The 12,580-nt window shown below is 45.3% G+C and overlaps 1 protein-coding gene and 1 long non-coding RNA gene across 2 annotated transcripts; one reads left to right on the top strand and one right to left on the bottom strand.

Annotated features, from left to right (window-relative positions):
* Positions 1 to 614: 614 nt before the first annotated feature.
* On the bottom strand, positions 615 to 4,153 carry LOC125515374. Its single transcript, XR_007286983.1, has 5 exons — positions 3,615 to 4,153; positions 3,385 to 3,536; positions 2,070 to 3,285; positions 1,579 to 1,671; positions 615 to 963 (listed from the first exon to the last, which is right to left on the bottom strand). It is a non-coding gene; the product is annotated as an uncharacterized LOC125515374 (long non-coding RNA).
* A 6,549-nt stretch (positions 4,154 to 10,702) lies between these two features.
* On the top strand, positions 10,703 to 12,556 carry LOC125512988 (glycine, alanine and asparagine-rich protein-like). The gene is made up of 7 exons (XM_048678036.1): positions 10,703 to 10,860; positions 10,940 to 11,035; positions 11,117 to 11,191; positions 11,390 to 11,434; positions 11,548 to 11,679; positions 11,772 to 11,965; positions 12,244 to 12,556. Exons 1-7 carry the CDS (start codon positions 10,799 to 10,801, stop codon positions 12,300 to 12,302), a joined length of 663 nt encoding a protein of 220 aa, XP_048533993.1. The 5' UTR covers positions 10,703 to 10,798; the 3' UTR covers positions 12,303 to 12,556.
* Positions 12,557 to 12,580: the final 24 nt, after the last annotated feature.

Raw genomic sequence — 12,580 nt, forward strand, 5'->3', positions numbered from 1 at the left:
AGAAACCTAGCCGCCGCCGCCGCAAACTCCCTCCTCCCCTCCCTCCGTCGCCGCCGGAAGACGCCGCCGGGCTAAGCCCGGGGGCCGACGGCGGTGGCGGGAGATCACTACAAGAAATATGTCAACTTGTGACCACCATTATTGGTCACTGAAAGGTCACAAATTTCCATTTGCGACCTTTTTGTGACCAAAAACAGAAGGTCAAAAGCTGGCGGTCGTAAACTGACTATAGCGACCTTTCTTCTGGAATGGTCGAAGACGTTTACGACCAAAATATTCCTACGGTGGCGTTTTGGTCACTAGCAACTTCCCCCAGGCCACGTAGGCATCCAGCGTGGCAAGCTGATGTGGCACAAGATTCAGCCCGGCCCAATTCGGTTTTCTACATGGGCCTAGCCCAACAATTCTAGATTTTTTCCAAGTCAATTCTTGTGGGCTACATGGGCCAAGCCCAATATTTCAGCGTCTTTATTTTTGGGCCTTAGCCTTCTTACAATCATTTATTTTCTATTTTCAATCATTATATTTTAGCGCTGGTCCCACTAGTCATAATGCCATACATCAGTCCCACATGTCAGAAATTTCAAAAATGCTCAGATTTTATTCACAAGTGGTACCCACGGGTCAAGTTTCCATTTCACATCTTTTCAACATACATAATCACTATTTCAAGCATACACTAGTCTTTTACAATCTGTTACAATATTACAAAGGTGCATCTTAAATTGTTCTCACTCGTTAGATTGATCATACATAATCAATATTTCAGACGGAACAGTACAAATGTAGTTCATCAAGTAACACCAAGTCTACTACAATCTGTAGATAGTCTATTACAACCCCAATATGCCTACTGTTACAATATTACAATATTTGCAGTCTATTACAGTCAAACATAGAGACAACTCTTTGCTGAGTAGGGCTATACGGCTTCGAACTTCAAATTTCATAGACCTGGAGCTCCTGTAAAAGAGTGAACACATAGACTACCAGCATTAGATTATTAGATTATTCCTGGACTATCAAAAAATTATATAGTGAAAGAGATCTCATAGAAATGTAGATTTACGGACCAAATATATGATAAAGCAACAGATTCAGTCAACTTTAAAGACCTAGATGTTTGTGATGCATCTTCATAGAACCACAAGAACACTACATATAGTATAATATGATTCTAGGAGACCACAAGAGCATCAATCAGCAGCAGGTATATAGCTAGCAAACTATCTACTAGACATCATCGACACTTGAACCATAACATGCATGTCCAGCACCGAAACAAAAAATGGGACCATAACATGCATGTCCATCAAGGAAACAAAAAATGGGACAAGTACTAATGCTGGATAACATGTACAGGAAGGCCATCCAATGGTTTCAGCCACATCCTAATGAACCAGCAACACTCTAATACTACTAATTACCAGCAGTGAATAAAATAGCCGAATGAGGCAACAACACTTGATCATCGACACAACAGTCAGCAAGGACTCAACCACAGCGCAAAAAGCATCAAAATCCTAACTAACCCATGAAACAAAGCATGGTTGTAGCATAGCAAAGGTAGGAGCTCACAATGGTGGTTTGTGTAGCCGATGTCGAACAGCCTCCGTTCGTCGCTTGCGAGCACCATGCACCTTGGTGCCTTGCATACAGCCTCCTTCGAGTCTGCGAGGGAAAGAACGAGGTGAAGGTTAGTCGCATCAAGGATGCTGCTGTTCTGGGTCAAGCTAAGTCAACAGCATAAGAGATTTTTGTCAAATGAATGAACATATTGCACAATTGTAGTAGTAAGCATGCAAGGAAACAAAACATGGGACAAATATTGATAGCAACAAAATAACCAGGATATGACAATAGCATTAGTATAGATTGTAGTAGCAGTAGTATAGATTGTAGTGACAGAACCACAAGCATGCAATCATGCATCTCATCCAAACCTAAAACTAGAAACAGTAGCAGCCATTCATTTTTATGCAGGTGTAAAACTAAACCATAAGCACTGCAGCATTTGCTAAACATGTCAGCTAAAGAACTCTATCTCGAAAGGCCTAAAAGAAGATTACATAAGAGGGAGGCGAGACGGAGGTAGTTCATGTGCTCGGTACGCTTGCGGATGGCATTCTCGGCATGGATCTGGGCGCCGTCGGTGTTGCCCTTCTCGATGGCCTTCTTCACCTTGAGCTACCTGGGAAAGAGCCACCACCAGCAGTTTGTTATAGTAGCAGGGTCAGTGAACTTTCCAAATATGGATTCAGCAAATGCATAGTGAGTTCACTTGTTAATTAGCTAGTTGAGTTCTACTCATAACCTACAGAGCAACTAAAACGGTGCTTCTATATATACACGCAGCGTAGATGAGAAAAATGGAAGACATGAATTTGATGCTATCTTGAAAGTAAAAAAGAACTATATTTATCACAACTTTGAAAAGTAACTAAATAGTGCAATGGTATAATATTTGATACGGCAACCAGGAAGTGGTACAATACAAATGCTGATTAACCAAATTACAAAAGAGTTCCCAAACATTTGGTGCTCACAGGTAGAACTTAAGAATCATTGATGAATTACTAGTGCAATACAGAGATGCTGAAAACATACCCAAACCCGTTCAAGATTTTCGCACATTTTATTTTTTCAACGTTTTCTATGTAAAGAAGTTGTTTTCTGCAATGTTCCAGCATAATGCCAATACTAGTTCCTTCACCAAGGTACCAGCATAATTAATTGTTGCAGAGCAACTTCATTAATTGATGATGCAGAACAGAGCCTAACTTATTCAGACCCAATTGAGAACCAACTAAAAAAAGTCTGCATCCGTGGCTTCGAACTCAAATAATAATGCACAGAGAAACCAACTGTAAACTGTCTGCATCCATGATTCTAAACTCACTCAATAATACAACTTCATTGGTTATTGCAGAACAAGTAGGTATGTGTAACATGCCCCGCTCAGGGCAGAACGGAGTACGAATGCCCAAGCAAGGAATCAAATAAGCTGGCATTCTTAACGAGCCTACATGGCTGCATATTGTTGGAGTTAAAATCCAGTTAAAATGTTGCACGCTGGAAATCAAAATCTAACACGCTCAAAAGGGACTGCAACCATAATTTTCTCTGAAGTTTGGACTGCCAATCCCAGCTGTGGCATTTCTATGAATTGAAAATTCTTATTGTCTACAAAAAGGATGAAGTGGAGCGTCTAATAGCCTGGCAGATATTGTTAAGTGCACTATTGTTCAGACTTGAGACTTCTCGTTATGCACCACGTCTTGCAGCCTGCACAACACAACAGCAGTCAGTCCATCCATTCCGCGGCGGCCAAATCCAGCCCAAACCCTGATGCTGGGGAGGAGAGATGGGAAGGGGGAGGGGTACCTGACGATGTTCTAGTGCTGCATCTCCTTGAGGAGGGAGATCTCGCGGATGGCGGTGGAGGGGACGCCATCGTCCTCCTGCTGGAGGCATATCTTCTTGAGCGCGATGGTCTCGTTGGTGGCCCCGTCCCTGATCTTCTCCACGTTCTTGTGCTGCGCGCAAGAACACATGCTTGAGAAGATAAGAACAAAAAACAAGATGAATGGGCTGAGCTACATGTGGGGACGTACCAGAGACGCATCATCGACGGAGGCGCCATCGCATCTGAAACCCTAGCCATGGGGACGTTGTCGGGGAAGGACGCACGCAAAAGGAGCAGCACGACCGGCCTTGAGGTCCGGCGCGTCGACGGCCTGCCTGGTGTCGGGCGCCCTCGCGGAGATGCCAGAGGAGGAGGCCGGGATAGACTGCAAGGGTGGAGCACGACGAACATGGCCGTCCCCTCCTCCGAGGAGACGACGGACCCGTCCCTACAGCGCGAGGTGGACGGCGGCCGTCCGAGGATCCCGCAAACCCTAGGTCGCATGCCGTCGTGGTCCGGCCAGCTCGACGGAGCGGCGCGCATCGAAGCACGCGCGCGCCGGCGAGCCAGCCGGCCGCCACGCCGAGGCTGCAGGGCGCTAGATCTGCTGTGGGAGGTGGAGGGAGCGCGGCGCGCGGATCTGGCGTTGTCGGGAAGGGGAAGGAGAGGTGGCGGCGGTGATCTGGAAGGGGAGGAGATCTCTCTCTCTCTCTCTCCGCATATCGGGCACAGCGGGGTGGGTTGGTGGGACACAACGGGTGGGTGTGGGTGGGTGGGTGGGTGGATGAATGGATGGATGTGGGATGAAAAGATGGATGGATGGATGTGTGCCATGTCATCGATCCATGGCACACATGTTTCCACCAATGATGATTAAGCTTATGCAATTGTTTTTTCTTTTCTTTTTTTTCTCTTATATATTTTCTCATCCATACAAATAACCTATCCAATATTTGTTGCAAAACGGCACCACTTCATTTTCAAAAATATTATACCATTGACTAACTCGGGGAGGCTTCGTTGCAACTCTGGCGACCCCCGACGATATTATATCACAACACTGGCGACCCGACAATGCTTCATTGAAACTCCATCGGTCCCGACAATGTTGGATCACAGCACCGGCGGTCCGCGATGATGCTATGTTGCATCATCGGTGACTATTGCCGCACCACCTTCTACTGCAACCCCCGGCGACCTTGCGACACCATCCTCGTGTGCATGAGCGGTGGCCACTACCCGGTAGCCTGCGGCGCCATGCATCACTCCCCCACATCAAAAGTTTTCCAAGATTCAACTACTAGCTATGAACGGTCATTCCCGCCGTTTTGACCGCATTTTGAAACGGGCATAAAAAATCAAAAAAATTGGAAAACCTTCGCATTGTGTCGTCATATGTGACCAAGTTTCCAGGAAAAATAATAAACTTGTAATATGGCAATTATTTTAAAAAAGTGTTCTCGGAAATGAGCTATCATGTGTGAAGATTCATGGCTTTCAAGTCAAATGATCAATCTTATGGCCACATTCATGGCATAGTTTGTTCAGATGATCTCATATTGCGCACAAGGGTGCATATTGGAATTGCAAACAATGTTGCCTAAGGAAGTTTGCATTTTCTTTGGACGAAAAAACCATTTTCCATTTTTCGAGTGCCTAAAAGGAGGTTTTTTTGTGAAAGAACTCCCAAATAATTGTTGCAAAATTGGACCAAATCAATTTTATAAAATACTAGGGCATATTTAATGCACAATTGACCAAATGGTTGGGTGTAAAAAGTTTTGATCCACCTCTCGTGAAAAAGACAAATTTCCGCCAATTTAGTTGGAAGCGGGTAGAATTTGAACTGTAGCTACCTCATAGTTTGCTTTTTATTTTTTTCAAAAATAATTTCTAGGTACATAAGTATCTATTTAATCAGAGAAACACCAAAAAAATTCCAAGATTCAACCACTAGCTAGGAACGGTCATTCCCGCCGTTTTGACCGCATCTTGAAACGGGCATAAAAAATTGAAAAAAAATCAAAAAATTGGGAAAACTTCACATTGTGTCATTATATGTGACCAAGTTACCAGGAAAAATAACAAACTTGTAATACGGCAATTATTTTAAAAAAGTGTGCTCAGAAATGAGCTATCATCTGTGAAGATTCATGGTTTTCAAGCCAAATGATCAATCTTATGGCCACATTCGTGGCATAGTTTGTTCAAATAATCTCATATTGTGCACAAGGGTGCATATTGGAATGGCAAACAATGTTGCCTCAGGAAGTTTTCATTTTCTTTGGACGAAAAAACCATTTTTCATTTTCCGAGTGCCCGAAAGGAGGTTTTTTGTGAAGGAACTACCAAATAATTGTTGCAAAATTGGACCAAATCAATTTTCTAAAATACTAGGCCATATTTAATGCACAATTGACCAAATGGTTGGGTGTAAAAAGTTTTGATCCACCTCTCGTGAAAAAGACAAATTTCTGCCGATTCAGTTGGAAGCGGGTCAAATTTGAACTGCACCTGCCTCATAGTTTGCTATTTATTTTTTCCAAAAATCATTTCTAGGTACATAAGTATCTATTTAATCAGAGAAATACCAAAAAAAATTCCAAGATTCAACCACTAGCTAGGAACGGTCATTCCCGCCGTTTTGATCGCATTTTGAAACGGGCATAAAAAATTCGAAAAAAATCAAAAAATTGGGTAACCTTCGCATTGTGTCATTATATGTGGCCAAGTTCCCAGAAAAATAACAAACTTGTAATACGGCAATTATTTTAAAAAAGTGTATCTCAGAAATGAGCTATCATCTGTGAAGATTCATGGCTTTCAAGCCAAATGATCAACCTTATGGCCACATTCGTGGCATAGTTTGTTCAAATAATCTCATATTGTGCACAAGGTTGCATATTGGAATGGCAAACAATGTTGCCTCAGGAAGTTTTCATTTTCTTTGGACGAAAAAACCATTTTTCATTTTCCGAGTGCCCGAAAGGAGGTTTTTTTGTGAAGGAACTACCAAATAATTGTTGCAAAATTGGACCAAATCATTTTTCTAAAATACTAGGCCATATTTAATGCGCAATTGACCAAATGGTTGGGTGTAAAAAGTTTTGATCCACCTCTCGTGAAAAAGACAAATTTCTGCCGATTCAGTTGGAAGCAGGTCAAATTTGAACTGCAGCTGCCTCATAGTTTGCTATTTATTTTTTCCAAAAATCATTTCTAGGCACATAAGTATCTATTTAATCAGAGAAATACCAAAAAAATTCCAAGATTCAACCACTAGCTAGGAACCGTCATTCCCGCCGTTTTGATCACATTTTGAAACGGGCATAAAAAATTCGAAAAAAAATCAAAAATTGGGTAACCTTCGCATTGTGTCATTATATGTGGCCAAGTTCCCAGGAAAAATAACAAACTTGTAATATGGCAATTATTTTTAAAAAGTGTTCTCAGAAATGAGCTATCATCTGTGAAGATTCATGGCTTTCAAGCCAAATGATCAATCTTATGGCCACATTCGTGGCATAGTTTGTTCAAATAATCTCATATTGTGCACAAGGGTGCATATTGGAATGACAAACAATGTTGCCTAAGGAAGTTTTCATTTTCTTTGGACGAAAAAACCATTTGTCATTTTCCGAGTGCCTGAAAGGAGATTTTTTTGTGAAGGAACGACCAAATAATTGTTGCAAAATTGGACCAAATAAATTTTCTAAAATACTAGGACATATTTAATGCACAATTGACAAAATGGTTGGGCGTAAAAAGTTTTGATCCACCTCTCGTGAAAAAGACAAATTTCCACCGATTCAGTTGGAAGCGGGTCAAATTTGAACTGCAGCTGCCTCATAGTTTGCTATTTATTTTTTCCAAAAATCATTTATAGTAACATAAGTACCTATTTAATCATAAATACATGGTTTGGTGGCGATACGTCGAGGTTTGGGCGGTGGCCGAGGGCCCCATCTCTAGAGCGCGTAAACTCGCATGCCCGCCGCGTGGTCACCGCGTGACCGTGGCGTTGCCATGTGTTCTGGGTGGCCTAGACATGTCTACTGGGTTGGGCACTCCCCAGGTAGGTGCTAGGAAGAAAATTACAACATAAGATTCTCACGAGGAGACTGATCGATGCTCAAACATGAATTAGCAGCCAAGTGTTTGATTAGCGGTACGGGAAATGCACATGGCCAATGGGCGTGAGTTTTGGCTGAGGATGATCATATACTAAGGAGAATGTCTTCACAAATTTTTAGCTCAAAAGGAGGATCCTAGGTGGTACTTGCTTTGCAAAGTACCACGCTGGACAAAAATATGAATGTTGAAGCTGGGCTCAAAATAATGAATGGAGTGAGCTGAAATTTTGTGAAGGATGGTTATTTGGGCATAGGAAAGCATTGTAGAAAATTGATACCATTTGGACATGCCAAAGTGGTACTTCCTTCACAATACTCTTCTATGGACAGAAACTTGGGAAAACTAGTGAGAGAGATTGGATGAATGAAATGAGCTCAAAATTGGTGCAGGTAAGTTACTTAGGTGTGGTCATGCGTTGGTAAATTTTCAGATCATTTGGGTAAGCCTAGCTAGTACTTACTTCACAAAGCTTCTCTCGAGGTAGAAACTTTGGAAATTTCCCGAGAAAGATTTACTAGGAAAATTGAGCTGAATATTATCATGTGGCAATGATTTGGGTATGGAAGAGTGCCTGAAAAGTTTGAGGGTAATAGGAGGGGTCTATATAACACTTGCTTTGCAACGTGCCAATTTGGCCATAAAATATAAATTGAACCTGGGCTCACATAGATGATTTGACTGAGCTGCAATTTGTAGGAGGGTGATAATTTAGGCATATGAAGGAACTGTATAAATTTCATGTCATTTAGAGATATAAAAAAGGTACTTCCTTCACAATGCTTCTAGGTGGACAAAAACTTTGGAAATTTGCCGAGGAAGATTTGCTAGGCAAATGGAGCTGAATTTTGTCATGCGGTAATGATTTGGATAGGAAAGAGTGCCCAAAATTTCTGAGGGCAATCAAGAATATATAAATAGCACTTCCTTCATAAAGTGTTGTTGTGAACAGAATAGGAAAATGAATATTGATGAATTAGTTTTGAACTAGGCAAGGAATGATTTTTACATATTTGATGAAGATATGCCCCAAAGAATTTATGAGATTTTTTTTGGGAATTTTGGGAATGATAGAATATAGGTTGCTTCACAACCTAGGGCAAAAACTGCCACATGGACATGACACATAGGCAAAACTGATGAGATGGCGCCCAGTCATCACAACCCACCACAATCTACAAGGCTATGACCATCTATATTGGTCATTAACAACTAGAAATAAGTCAGCGGACTAGCACTGTTTGCTTTGTGACCATTTCGTGTAAGGAAATTACGACCTTTCTGACCAAAATGGTCGCAATGGTTTAGGGTTTGAAGCCCCCTGAACAGCTTTTGACCAATTGGTCTAAAATGGTCATAAATTTATGACCAATTCTTCGAGGGTCACTGACAGAAGGTCATAAGTTGACATATTTCTTGTAGTGGATCTCCTCTCTCGCGCGTCTTCGGGGTGGGGCGGACCCCAAGGCGTCTGGTGGCGCGACCGATCTGGAATCTGCGGCACGGTGGATGGCGGCAGGCGGCGGGAGGCCGGCCCGTCCTCGGACGGCGACGGCTTGGCACGGCGGAGGCCAGGGCTGCGGGCGCTGCGGATGGCCCTTCAGGCAGCGGCGACGGCTGCAGTCGGTGGCGGCCGGCTTGGCTGCGGTGGCGTGCACGCTGCCTTCAGATCGGCGACGGCGGCATGGAGGGCCTGGTGGTCTCGTCGGTGGCACCTCCGTCCAGATCTGTTCTGACCGGTGCAGCCAGCGGTGGTGGTCATCTCTTCCATTATAGGTGGTCGGCCTAAGGCTGGGTGTTCGGATCTCGGGATTCGTCATCTGGCACCAGCTGCGAGTCGGGGAGACGTAGTTGCCGGTGAAAACCGAGTCGACGGCGGGCGATGGTGGCGTTCCACGTCGTTACCTTGATGAAGGCATCGGCATGTGACTACCGTCGACCCGCTCGTATTGCTCCGGAAGAAACCCTAGGATCTGGTGTTCCAGACCGGACGGTGGCGGCACTGCGGTGTCGTTTCTCTCTTGGGAGCGTCGTTTTGTGGAGCAGCGCTGGAAGTCAGAGGTAGGAGGTGGAGCGGCTTCGTCTTGCACGGAGCTTCGGTGGAGATGTCAAGTCATGCCTGAACGACAGGTGCTTCGCTTGGTCATGCCTGGTCGGCAGGTGCTACGCACGACAGATCCTCCAAGGGCTTCAAGCTGTGTTGGCTGGTGGTACTTGGTAGCATGGTGCTGAGGTGTATCAGTGGCGACCGCGACGTGCTCAGCTATTTGCGTGCAGGGAGGAGGTGCCGTTGGGCGCCGTGGTGGCGTCGACGATAGCTGGACCGAGCAAGGTTGATGCATCAGTACAGTTCTGAAGATGGAGCGGTGGCAGTTGGCGGCGGCGGCCTCTGAGTGCACACCGGACCGGTGAGACCCATGCCCGGCAGGCGTCCTGGATGGGATATCAGGTCTTAGATGTTAGGTTTTGCTGCGATGTCTGTTTGGTATTAGACCCAGACTATCTGCGCCCTTCATCAACTGGATAGAGGTGCTTAGACGGCGGTTTTAGTCTTACTATTGTACTCCCTCCGTTTCTTTTTAGTCCGCATATAACTTTTGTCTGAAGTCAAAGTATCTTTACTTTGACCAAAGTTATAGAAAAAAGTATCAATATTTACAACGCCAAAGGGATATCTTTAGATTCATTATGGAATGTAGTTTCATATTATGTATATTTGATATTGTAGATGTTGATATTTTTTTATACAAATTTGGTCAAAGTTGGTGAAGTTTGACTATACATAAATCTTATATGCGGAGTAAAAAGGAACGGAGGGAGTATTACTTTGTAAGGTCTTGTAAGAATAATTAATAAAGTGGCTGTATGCATCGCCCAGATGCAGAGGCAGGGGGTCATCCTCCTTTTTAAAAAAAATGAATTTCGGTATGGTTTTAAGGTTTTGAAAATGAGTATCCGAGGAGATAATTTAAGAAGTGTGTGTGGCGTGTTTGATGGCTTAGCATCCGCCAAAAGAAAAGAAAAGAAAAGGAGGGAGATGGACTGAAGCGAAAAATTGAGTTTGACCACTGTTTGATTTGAGATTTGAGCGGCGGGCGGGGTATCCAAGGGAGTTGCTGTATGGAGTAGAGTTCAAAAAAAAGGAAAATCTTTTGAGAGGAGACGGTGGCCCGGGGGTATAAAGCAGGCAGCCCCTCCCCTCGCCCATCCCAATCCATCCCACCTACCCCCACCCACACCGGCACCTCCTCTGCCCTAGCAATGGCGGCCGCTTCCTCCCTCCGGAACGCCCTTTTTCCACTCCTCCGCAAGCGCATCGCCATGTACGTCTGCTGCTCGCCCTCTTTCCTTCTTCTTCTTGCTCTTTCTTTCCTGCGTGCTCATGGTCTTGTTGTTGTTCAGGGCGCGACGGATGTCGACGACCGGCACCGGCACCGGGGCAGGGATCACCGGCGGAGGCAGCGGGACCGGAGGGGCGGCCAACTCCGGCGGAGCCAGGTCTTTCTCTTCTCCTTTCCTCTCCTCGCTCCTTTTTATCTCGGGGCAAAAGATTTGAACTTGACCAACATTACGTCGCAGGACGACCGGATCCGGCGGCGCGGCGACCGGCGGAGGCGGGGTGGCGACCGGCGGCGCGTCAAACTCCGGTGGGAGGTAACCTTGGCTCTCCACTTTTACGCATATAAGATGCCGCCGTCTGGGTGCCAAAGGGCCGATCTCCCGTGGGGGTCTTCCGGTTCAGAGGATCGGAAGAATCCATCAATCCTTCCTTGTCCATCTATCTCGTTCTGCTCTCGTGTACTGCAAAAGGCCATTTTTTTTCTGTTCTTGACGTGCACAATGGCATTGCAGGATGGCGGGCGGCGGCTCCGCGGGCAACTCAGGCGGCAGCGGAGGGTAAGAACGACGAACCTCTCCTCCCTCTCGTAGAGCGAAAGATCTTCTGTCCTCGCGCTCGCGCAAAGGATGTCCCTTTTGTATTTCTTAAGTCCTGACCGATGTATCCGCAGGGCGACGGGGCTGGAAGAGCTCAGGAGAGACGCATTGAAGGAGACTGGGCGCCTGCTGGATGTCTACAACAAGCTGTCAGACGTGGACACGAAGCTCCTTGAGGAGCTTGCGCGTTTGGAGAGGGAGAATCTGTAGGATTCTTTTGCCTGCACTACTCCTGCTAGCTGCTCGACTAGGGTGGATCATTGTTAGCTTAATCTCCACTTTTACTTGTTGGTTGCAGGAAGAACAGCGTGAGAGCCAAGGAGAATCGGTCCTCCATCACCTACGGGCTGCTGGGTTCCGGAGCGGCCGTCTTCCTCACCATCTCATCTTGGCTGGGCCAGTACATCCAGGGGTGCGTGGTACATGATGCGGCCAAAGAGGTCGTGGAAATGCAGAGACTTCGCAAGCTTGACGCGCTCATCGATGGCCTAGGTACCCTCCCTCTGTCCTTTCTCTATAGAGATACTACTACTAGTACTACTAGCTAGCTAGCTGGAGACTACTACTAGCTTGCAATGTCACCCACAGCATGCGCATGCAATTGTAGACTAGAGTAGGGCTTTGATGGTTTCCTGACTCCTGTGCGGTGACAGTACAGTACTCCTGCAATTGTAGACTAGACTAGAGTATAGTGTAGTACTACTGTACAAATGCTCTTGGAATGGTTTCTTTCTTGTGGTGAATAGGAAAATGATAATCCGTGAATGCAGGTGAGGAGGGAGCTGCTGACAAGACTGCTGCGGCCAGCGCCAATGTCGACACCAAATGATCGGATCTCATTCAAGCTCAGAGACTCGCCATTCAACCCAAGAGCCCGCTGTTACTCTTTCGGCTTTTATTTTGGTGGTTTGCTGTAATGGCCCACATGCTGTTACTCCTATGTATTGTTACTTCTGAATTCGCAGCTGGCTGTAATGCCACAACCAAATCTTCTTAAGACTTGACATGCATGAATGTATGTGACTGGATAGGATGCCCCCATGCACCTATCTTGTTAAGACTTATTCATCGTAATCTGCTCTACTGTGAGAAAGCCCCCTCTTTATT

This window comes from Triticum urartu, chromosome 6, assembly GCF_003073215.2.
Source record: "Triticum urartu cultivar G1812 chromosome 6, Tu2.1, whole genome shotgun sequence".
NCBI classification, from domain to species: domain Eukaryota; kingdom Viridiplantae; phylum Streptophyta; class Magnoliopsida; order Poales; family Poaceae; genus Triticum; species Triticum urartu.

Bases quoted from the DNA above. Each gene is read 5' to 3' on its own strand.
- LOC125512988 (XM_048678036.1), top strand. From the start codon at position 10,799: ATGGCGGCCGCTTCCTCCCTCCGGAACGCCCTTTTTCCACTCCTCCGC. The intron at 11,036-11,116 runs GTCTTTCTCTTC...ATTACGTCGCAG, and splicing joins GCCAACTCCGGCGGAGCCAG to GACGACCGGATCCGGCGGCG. The intron at 11,966-12,243 runs GTACCCTCCCTC...CCGTGAATGCAG, and splicing joins CGCGCTCATCGATGGCCTAG to GTGAGGAGGGAGCTGCTGAC.